Source organism: Carlito syrichta, unplaced genomic scaffold (genome assembly GCF_000164805.1).
Source record: "Carlito syrichta isolate Samal-C Ts95f unplaced genomic scaffold, Tarsius_syrichta-2.0.1 Scaffold288751, whole genome shotgun sequence".
NCBI lineage: Eukaryota > Metazoa > Chordata > Mammalia > Primates > Tarsiidae > Carlito > Carlito syrichta.
The window spans coordinates 158887-169850 of NW_007232847.1; the positions used below are offsets into that span (position 1 = coordinate 158887).

Below are 10964 nucleotides of genomic sequence, written 5' to 3' on the forward strand. Positions count from 1 at the left end.
AATGTTGTTGGAGAGGATGTGGTGAAAAGGGAACATTCCTACACTGTTGGTGGGTGTGTAAACTAGTGCAACCTCTGTGGAAAGCAGTGTGGCGATTCCTAAAAGCTCTAAACTTCAACCTCCCATATGACCCCGCTATCCTCCTACTGGGAATATACCCTGAAGAACTCAAATCACTCTATAAAAAAGATCCTGCACATGAATGTTTATCGCAGCATTGTTCACAATAGCAAGAACCTGGAACTAACCACACTGCCCATCAAAAGAGTAGTGGTTTTAAAAATGTGGTACATATACATGATGGAATACTATGCAGCCATAAAAAAGAACAAAATCATGAATTTCGCAGCAACCTGGATGGAGCTAGAGTCTATAATACTGAATAACTTCTCACAGAAACAAAGATCTGAGTATCACATATTCTCACTCATATAGTGGACCTTGATTATCCAACGCACTACCATAAGAAAATGACTGACAGTGGTGGGAGACTATGGTGGGGGGATGGGACTAATGGTAGTAAACATCTGTCTGGGGACGGGGAGACACCTGTTATCAACAAGGGGGCCTGAATGAAGCATATTTGTATACCTAACCCTTAACTGTACCCCACAATATTAAAATAAAAAATATTGATTAAAAAAAGACCCTTTGGAGAACTTTGATTGACACCATCAAAAACTCCTGATACTCAATCTTAGTTACCAAGTTCCATGAAGATAGGTGAGAAATATGCCTTTCCTTGATGATTTCACCAGCTCAAGTTGTCATGGCACATGTTTCTTAGCTAAAGCTTGAGTGAGAATAAAATGAGAACAGTAAAATGCAAAAAGTTAACGGACTCTGTATACCAGAGTAGGGGCTGCCTTTTACAAATTATTCTCTCTGTGTTCAAAGGAAAAGCAAGTGAGTGTTTAAATGGTTAAAAAAAGGGACAAACACCAGAAAAAGCAACACAGATTACATTCTGCACTGTGTTCAGTCATGGGGAAAAGAGGTTCCTCAATAGGTTTTGCCATTGTGAAAAAAACACCAAATACTAAAGCTAAACTCAAACTAAAATCTAAATTCCATGTCTACAGCAAAATCTTATCATTCAGAAATAGTCTCCAGATCTTCAAAAAGCCCTCCAAAGTATGGCAGGTGAACAATGATAAATGATTGATTCCACAAATGAGTTTACTGTTCACTTTGGCAGTAACAGAAAGCATACAACCACAAATAGGATTGATATAATGACTAATAGCATAATACTGAAAATATTTTTAAAAGAAGAAAGTGATATTGCTGCACAAGAAACATTTGAACAATGTTTAGACATCAATTCCTAAAAACACAGACAATGGGTATGAGTAGATGCACTCAAATATGAAGAAATATTGCTGCCTTATTTTGTTTTTTTTAAAAAAAATAATAGTCACATATTACAGAGTCAGTTTGTTACTATGGAATCACATATGATGTCATAAATTTGACATTCTAAATCCAAATGGGTGTTTAAAGGGTTAGACTGAGCAAGGGAAGCAACAAGAAATGGAACTGGGGAGACGAAAACCTGCATAACAACAAAAGAATTTGAATAATTTTTAAAAATGAGTCAAACATCTCTGAAACAGAAAAAGAAGGTGAGTGAATTGACTGTCCTAGAATCTTACCACAAAGCTGAGGAAATGCAGATATCAGTTCATCATTTGCCTCTGCTAAGGCTCTGAAACAATGAAATAATTTCAGACAGTGGCATGTATAGGAAATACAATGTAGAGGAAAAGAGAAAGAGGAGAAGTAGAGGAAATGAAAAGTAGAGAAAAGGAAGATATCAAACATATAGTATACATCACTCTAGTAAGTCAGTATTCATTCAGTATATGGTCATATGTTAGTAGTTAAACCACAGTTGCTGTCTTGGAAGAATGCACAACCATGTAGGAAAGAGAATACACAAAGGACAATTCAGTGCTTACTTAGTAAAAGCATATTTAAAAAAGACTCAGACAACACAGAGGGATGTTTAACTCTGAGAACTTTCCTCAAGTCACACTGAGTTGGGTATGAATAACATGAAAGAGAAGAGGAGGGTAGTATGCAGGCAAATAAGGGGAGTATGCAGGCAAATACAAGTCATTTGGCGTAAGAAGAACACATTGATAAAGTTTTAAGTGGAAGGCATGTAAGTAGGAGGTAGAGGGAATACACCACAAGGGTCCTGGCCTGCTTAACCAAAAGAATGAAAAGTTTATCCAGGAAAGAAGTATCATTAGATTTACATTTTATAAATATCACTCTAAATAAATAGGGTGGATACACCTAGAAGTGGAGATAGTTTGAAGCCATGAAACCTGTTTTAAAGCTTATATTCTAAAAATGTAGCCTCATGAGGCCAAGAACAAGGCAATGACAATAGAAATAAAGGAATTCTATTTAAAATATACTTTGGAGTTAGAAGTGACAGGATTTTTCCTGAGTGCAAGGTACAGAGTGTAAACAGATGACTATGAACTGCTCTGGAGAACCTTGGTCTCACTTAGAAGTTCAACTCTTTTAACAGATAAATAACACTAATTTTGATCACATTGAAGCTACTGGATTAACATGAAACAGTAAAAATAGTGCTCCGATAAGTATTTATTCCTATTGAAAATGAAAACATAAATATTTTAATAGGTTTCCATAAAGTGAGTTCTTCTTGTGCACTTGTTTTTTCCTACCTGTTTGTTAATTTGTTAGTAACAAACCTCCTTCCATGAGTAATTAGATGATAAGAGCAGATGACATGTCTTTCAATAAATCGGTGTGAGATTAAGGTCTTTATTTTTAGAAATTGGACTAATATTTGTGAGACATAACCACAGAAAATTTGAGCTATAGTTATTAAAATAACAAATAAGGAATTTTCAATTCTAAATGGCAAGAAAAAAATTCCATAAGTAGCAAACTTCAGAGTAATGGAGAAAAGATAAAAAACTTACTATAAGGAAGCAGTTTCACATTAAATAAAATGAACCCCGAAAAATTATCCAATAGTATTTCCCTTGTTTTCATTTTTAAATGATAAACACTTCATATATCAAATCTATAAACCATCAAATTTCTATATTAAAAATTGTTTCTCATTCTCATTTATAAAATATGTTCCTTTTACTTATGCTTGTTAGGACAGGAGAAAAATAATGTCTAGAGTTTATATATATTTTTATATTGGCAAAGAGACAAATTCCATGTTTTATTTATCTTTTTATTTCCAAACCCATGGTTTCCAATGCCGCTGAGATTAAAAATTAATAAACATTCTTTGTTTCCATAATAAGAATGAGACTGGGACAAGGCACTCAAAAGAAAGTCTAGAAGCAGAAAAAAGAAGGGACTCTGAGAAAACGGGCATTCGTCTGAGCACTCAGGTGAGTTGACCTTTGTAGAGGTGATAAGAAAATTAAGGAACAGAAAGCATAACGAAAAATGTTAAGGGGCCAGCAGTTCTGCGAAAAGACTGAGCTGCTGAGATTTGTATTAAGGGATCCCTAATGCCCTCATGAGAAGGTTAAGGAACAATCTGGAGAAGCTGGGCCTTTCCCTAACCTCCTGCCTACTCCCAGCATGTGCACTTAGAATATGTAGCAGAACAGCAGGCTCCTCTGCTCAGCCTACTTGGGGGAGGAGACTGGCCTTTTTTCAAATCAGGGAGGGAAGGAGTCTGGCAATCGCATTGACCATTTTCTGCACAATCTTTCAGATGAAGCGTGCAGTCAATCCGAATCATTCGCTGAGATGGTGCCCCATGCGAGGTCACTCGTCGTGTAGACTCTGCCTTTGTGCAGCTGAGGGAACAGCCCTTGGCCCCTGCCACACAATACGTATTTATATTCACATGTGCCTGTTGTGGGAGCAGGGCCGGCAGAACGCCATGATAAGGGTGAGCAGAGATCACACATCTGATTTTGGAGGGGAGCCACAGACAATCTGGGTGAGGGGAAGAATATGGGAATAGAAACTCTTTAACTTGCCTTCCCACGGTCTCTCCATTCTTGTTCCTCCTGAAAGAAATGCTTAAAGGATCCATTCCCTTTTATGTAGCTGTCTTAGAGCCCCACTGCAACCTTGCTTGGTAAGGTACCAGCTGTTCTTACCTTTATAGTCTTGTAAAAATGGTGGATATGATTTTTAAGCATCGGCTAATAGGCTTATCTCTGAGGGACAATGGAAAAGAGAACAATGATCAACTATACTAAGTTCCATATAAAAGGAGTTGCCAGTGAAGAAATATGAGCTACTCAATTTTCTTCTTGGTTTTGAATGCTCTTCCAGGTCTATCACCAGAAGTTAGGATTGGGCCAGAGTTAGAATAGTAGACAAGGGTTCAACCTGAATTTGAATTAAGAGTCATAGAGGCCAAGGGACTTTCTCATATGGTGCTGTTATTTTTAGCCTGACATGGCTATTCTGTAGGCACATGAATGGAGGGAATGGGTGGTGGGGTATTATACCCCTGGGTTCCCTCTCTCTTTGACAGGGATCACAAGAACTATCATTGCCAAAGACAGACTCTCGAGGATACGTTGGGCGAAATGAATGGTCCCGAACATCCCGGAGCCCATCCACCAGGGCTCCATCAGTAGATGAGCCCAGAAGCAGGAACACCAGCATTAAGGTAGAGACAGGGATGAAAAGGAGGAGCAGATGATAGAATCGTAATGATAGTGGTTAATATTTATTGATGTTTTCTATGAGCCAGGTCTTGTTTATGGGCTTTACAAGTTTTAGCTAATTTAGCCCTCATGAAAACTCCTCTATCCCCCACAAACCTCATTTTACTATTAAGAAAGCTGAAGCAAAGAGTAATTTTTCAGTCTTCACATTAATAAGTGGGATAGTTAAGATTAAAATTCAGAAGCTCTAAGTCTGGATCCTGCACACTCCCTCTCCCTTCTTTATTCATTCAACAAGTAGTTATTGAGTACCTATAACTCTCAGAGAAAGAAATGGAAAGGTCACCACGGGAGAAAAATTAGAGTGTTATATATATATATGGTGCTTTGGGCCCTTTACTAGACCTGACCACATAAGCAAAAAAGAAAAAAAAAAGTTAAGTTTTGAGAGTAAGTTTTCAGAAACAGAGAGCATGAGCCAGAATGAGCCAGACCCAGTCACGGGAAGAACAAGTATTCCTACCCAATTATTCTTTCTCTGTTAGGTTTGGCTCAATAATCTAACCACAAATACACCTTTGGAGTCACATGTGAAACAATCATAAAAACTGAAAAAATATATGAATACTTAACTTTTTGCTCACCTTAGTAAAGGAATCCCTCCTCTAGAATATTCCCTTCCACTTTAGGAAGGTGATTCTTTGTAATTGCATCCCCTGGCACAGGAAGTTCTGAAGGTGATGAGAAAATACTGAAGTCTCCAACTTTTGGGCCTTCCCAGCAATCACTGCATTATTCACACGCGGAATAGGGAGAGAGATGCCCCTAAGGTGCTATATGGAATGTTTTGATGCGAATGCCTGGCCCAGTTGCTCAGACTAATTGGAGGTCACATACTGAAGCACTGGCCAAGCCAGGTCTGTTACTCAGCCCTCTGTTCTACCTGGAGGCCTCTGACTGAGCAGTATATGGCAAGCAAGGGACAAAACTTTGCAAACTTATTTGCTAGCTAAGGCAGAGGAAGACCTGTGTCTTATTTACTCAAAATAATATGTGTGAGGTGGTAGATGGTGGAGTTAGGGGAAAATGAATGATATTTCTTAACATAAATATCAAAGAGCTCAGTCTGGAAAGGCCCGAGTCCCTTTAAGCTCTATTTACAAGATCTGAAATGAATGAGGAACCTTCTCAAGTCTAGGCATAGAACAGGCAAAAAGGGACAGTTTCTGACTGGAGCTGGGCGGAGATGGGAACAGAAACCCCGGGCGAGCCTCGACTTCAAAAGCCCATTTTCTTCCTTCAGCTCCCCAACAGCTCCACTACCTCCCGGACTTCATCCACCTCCCCCAGCCAGCATGACTCGCCGCCCCCGCTGTCCGGGCAGCCTTCGCTCCAGCCGACCACGCCGCCCCAGGCGCCGCGGTCGCTCGACTCGCGACCTACCACGCCTCCGGAGCCGGATCCCGGCTCCAAGCGCAGCTCCAAGATCCAAGAAAATCCGGAGGCCTGGGCGCACAGCATCGCACGGGAAATCCGCGAGTCCCGGGACTCGTCGCTGCGGGACTATCCACGCACGCCCCCCACCGAATGGAAGCCCTACTCCCAGCGCAGGGTGCTCTACCCCACCTCCATGCAGTTGGATCCTGATTGTCTGTCCCAGCAGCAGCAGGCGGAAGACAACGACAAGGATGCCTACTGGGCATCGATGAGGACACCCAACGACAAGACCTCAAACTTCTCGCGCCCCCGGCTGGTGAGCAGGCCCGCCGCCCCTGGCACCCCGGACGTCCCGCCTTGCAGTCCCACACCTGAGCTGCTTCCAGCCTCCCTCCTCTCCACTGCATAGGGAAGTCCGTCCCAGTCCCCTACTTCTCCTCCCCAAGCCTTGGGGAGTCCCAGCCTCGGCTGTCTCCAGCATCCCAGAGGCCCGGATGTTGTCTTTCCATTCTACCCTAGGTGAGCCTCAACCCTGATCCCTTCCTGTCTGTGTGACTTTCCTCCCATTGCGCCCCTCTCTGCAGCCCAAACCCAAGCATGCCATTACCATCGCCGTCTCATCACGCGCGCTCTTCAACATGGTGGACGGCAGGAAAATCTATGAGGAAGAGGGTCTGGAAAAGTACATGGAGTATCAGCTCAACAACGAGAACGTAGTCCTGACCCCAGGACCCGCGTTCCGCTTCGTCAAGGTAACTGTAAGCGGTCTTTGCTCCGCCAGGACCTGGATGGCCAGGGAAGGACCCAGACTGACCCTCGAGAACTCGTCCAGTCTCCCCAACCATTCCTAGTCCACCTTTGTCATCCTTGCCACCTTCCAGTTGACGCAACACTTAATGTTTTCACAGTCTTCCAGACTGTGCGGGAGGGGACTCCAGACCACAGCCCTGAATTTTTGATGTTGGACTTCCCTAAGTGGAGAATCCACAGATCCCTTACCAAAGCTTTTACTCCCTTCCTAGAAGGAATACTCAGAAGCCATAGTGAGTTTACCATCCTGAGTAAAAAAAAAATGAAAGAACTTGCTAAAATGAGATGAAATTCACTTTAGCTGTTCCAGCCCCAAATCTAGCATATTAAGAAAATCAAGATGCTCTTGGCATTTAGGGGTGTGATTTTAATTATATATATATGTATATGACAAGGTTCTCTGAACTTACTCTGAAATTTATAGCACTTATAACCTTGATCCCTTGCATAACTTTTTACAAATTTACACAGTAACATCATAATGATGCAAAAACAAATGACATCTCTACAAGTTGTGAGTGTAAGTACTTATGGGACATGCAGAAGCCTGGGAGGAAACCTAGTCTAAAGAACTATGTTTAAAAAAAAAAAAAAAAAAAAAAATAGACAAAGTGCTCCCTTTGGTAGCATATATACTAAAATTGGAGCAATACAAAGGTGATTATCATGACCTCTGTGCAAGAATGATGTGTAAATTCATGAAGCACACTATACTTTTCACAACAAAATATAATCATTGATGATCCATAAAAGCAGATTTTAAAAATCAAACATAGACAAAGCAAAAAAGATTTAGCATGATCCGTCTCTCTACCTACCCACCAGAGATAATTCTAGTAAACGAATGGTGCAACTATTTTCAATAAATATTACCAATGTATTCAGTGAATATTAACTAAGATCCTATGTATGAGAGGTTGAAAATATATACACACATGACATAACCTGGCCTTAAAGGAACCATCTCTCAGTGAAGAGTCTTCAAATCTCGGTTTTGATCCCAATGAGATGCTTTCTTCTCTAGCCTCCCAAAGCCCACCTTGACTGCCCCTCTTTACACACATTCATGTTTGCAACCTGCAGGCACTCCAGCATGTCAATGCTAGACTCCGTGATCTGTATCCTGATGAACAGGACTTATTTGATATTGTACTGATGACTAATAACCATGCCCAAGTGGGAGTGCGGCTTATAAACAGCGTCAATCACTATGGTAAGTAAAATAAATACCATGTGGAAGACCAGCTCGTGGCTCTGGAAGAGAGAAGCCATATTATTTTGCTAACTGTGGCCTAACCAACACAGTGTCTTTGATACTGACACTCCCTTCTGCACAAGGAATGTTTATTTGTCTATGTCAGAAAAAGAGAGGCCATGTTCATTTTTAACTTCAGCACAGAGTTGGGCTCAAAGCTATGGACTTAACTTGTCAAGTGTGAATTTCAAAGTCTTAATCCCAGACCCTGCAATATATTTCTCTGTTTTATGTTTTACACTTCTGAACTTGACTTCAAGGAGCTGTCAACCCAAAGGCTTTCTCTGTCTGATCAAACTTCTTGTGCACCACAGATCCATGTTAAAGGTTTAAAGGTTTTCACCTCTCCTTTCTACTCTTAAAAATATGATTATCCCTGGCTGCTCTCTTTTCACACGCATCAAATCCATACTCATACCAGCAAAACTGTCTTTATTCCTTTAGGTGGAAAATTTGATTGACTCTAGTGTCTTCATAGCATTTCCATCAGTGTGTTGGAACTTTAAGAGAAGGTTCCCTTTTTTCTAGTATGGAATTACCTAATTTACTGGGGGCATCTTTAGACTATTTTCTGATATATCTAGTCTTGTGTATATGTCAAGTAAAACTAAGGTTTAAATAATTAAGATATAATAATCAAGATATAATATAAGGTATGAGTTTTATTTCATATCATTCTAACTATAAGGCTGGTATCTTACTGAGGCATACTTTAAATATTTTTTTACTTAAAATGCAGCCTTTATAGCAATGAAAAGAGATAAGATGCTTTAACATTAGATAAGTGGCATATAGTAATCATTCTGTAAGTGATATTACTTAAATCAGAGATAATATTTCAAAACTCATAGTCTTTTTTTATTCAGTAGGTGATTTAGATCTATCTATTCATTACCACAGTGAGCCCATTAAGACTGGAAGCATAAAGAATCACAGTTATTTATCCATTAATTCTGATGATATACTAATTGAGCATAACCTTTTCATGTAGCCTTATTCATGGAATAACAATCTTCTAACCCAGAAGAATTAGTTACCATCCTTCTCTGACCACTGAAGGCAGTTTGTAGCTTTCTCTGCAGGGTCTTTGTTATATTATAATACATGTTTTACATGCCTGACTGCTTAGTGATCTGTGATCTCCTTGAGAAGAGGAGCAGTGTTTTAATCATTCCTGAAGTCCCAGTGTCACCAAATAACTTCTAGGTCATTAAAGGACTGTTATTTAAGGATTTGTATAGTACACTTTTGTACCACATATGCCCAGTATTGGATTTAGTTTAAAAATGAGAGTATTTTGTTATTACCAAATCACATACTTCCATCCCAATTATTGATGTATTCTACCTACTCTTTTAGTACATATACATGATAAACAATTAGACTAGATATTCTGCTTTATATCATGTGCAGCTACCCAGTTTATCATAGATCTAAAAATCACTTGGAATGGGTACATAATATTTTATCATATGCATAACGTGATACTTACCATAGCTATTCACATTGTTGAGCATGCTTTGCTTTTACAAATAACCCTGAACTGAGACCTTTATACATAAATCTTATCTGAGTTACAGATTATTCCCTTAGGATAAATTCCTAAAATTGAAAAAAAGAAATCTTAGGTCAAGAGTTATAAACCTGTTAAAAGCTATTGATAGGTATTTTCAACTTTCTCTCTAGACAGCTCGTACTAATGTATACTTTCATCCATAGTATATGTGGGTGCCTACTTTACAAACCTATCACTAACAGGCAGTGTTATTTTGCAAGTGTTATTGATTTGAAAAGCACTTAATGGTATATTAATGTTTAGTCTACTAAAAATTGCATTAAAAATTTCAAGTGAGAAAAAAATGACAATTTCAGGTGTTTTGGTGGTGTTGTTAGAAAATAGTTTAAATCATTTACATAGAATGATTTGAGTTCCTCCGGGTATATTCCAAGAATCTAGATTGCTGGGTTGTATGGAAGGCCTATTTTTAGGTCTTTTAGGAATTACCACACTGTTTTCCACAGAGGTTGTACTAGTTTACAATCCCACCAATAGTGTAGAAATGTTTTCTTTTCTCTATATCCTCTCCAGCATCTGTTGTTTTTTGAGTTAGTAATTATGGTCATACTATAAGAAAGGGATTGGCAGTAGTGGAAAACTGCCGTGGGGGTGGGGGGTGGGAGGGGCACTTCATTAATAAGGGTACCTGATCTCTCAAATCAGGTGAAGTGGGAACCAAAGTGAGGTTAAAACTTTACCTGTACAATGATCATTTGTATACCTAACTCTGAATTGCACCCACATCTTAAAAATACTTTTTTAAAAAGAGAAAAGTTTAAATTCTAGCACTGCTTATTGTTACTGTTGTATTATTACTGAAGAAATGTAGAAATGGTACCTAAAATAGAGTCACATCTTTTTTTTTTTTTTTGAGTTAGAGTCTCACTCTGTCGCCCACACTGGTGTGCAGTGGCAGCTCCCGGCCACCGCAGCCTCGACCTGCTGGGCTCTGGCGATCCTTCCGCCTCAGCCTTCCAAGTAACTGGAACTACAGGCGCGCACTACCACGCCTGGCTAATTTTTTTGATTTATTGTGGAGGTGAGTTCTCGCCAAGTTGCCCAGGTGGGTCTCGAACCCTGAGGCTCAGGCAATTCACTCACCTCAGCTTCCCAAAGCGCGGGATTACATGCTGAGCCACCGAGCCCGGCTGAGCCACATCTTTTTTTTTTTTTTTTTTTTTTTTTTAATTAATCAGTATTTTTATTATAGTTTTGTGGGGTACAGTTAAGGATTAGGTGTACAATTACGTTTCATTCAGACACC

The 10964-nt window shown here is 39.7% G+C and overlaps 1 protein-coding gene across 8 annotated transcripts in view; it reads left to right on the forward strand.

Annotated features, from left to right (window-relative positions):
- Positions 1-1592: 1592 nt before the first annotated feature.
- The window catches only part of LOC103255941 (cytosolic 5'-nucleotidase 1B-like), a 24379-nt gene continuing 15007 nt past the window's right edge, over positions 1593-10964 (forward strand). Inside the window, exons 1-7 of one of the 8 annotated variants that reach the window (XM_008053848.2) lie at positions 1593-1625; positions 3306-3399; positions 3780-3907; positions 4505-4642; positions 5944-6393; positions 6662-6829; positions 7971-8100. In XM_008053848.2, coding sequence (XP_008052039.1) covers positions 1593-1625; positions 3306-3399; positions 3780-3907; positions 4505-4642; positions 5944-6393; positions 6662-6829; positions 7971-8100 — 1141 coding nt within the window. Of the gene's footprint in view, positions 1626-3305; positions 3400-3727; positions 3959-4504; positions 4651-5925; positions 6394-6661; positions 6830-7970; positions 8101-10964 lie in introns of all 8 variants that reach the window. The other 7 variants (XM_008053845.2, XM_008053846.2, XM_008053847.2 and 4 more) reach the window with 7 other exon arrangements.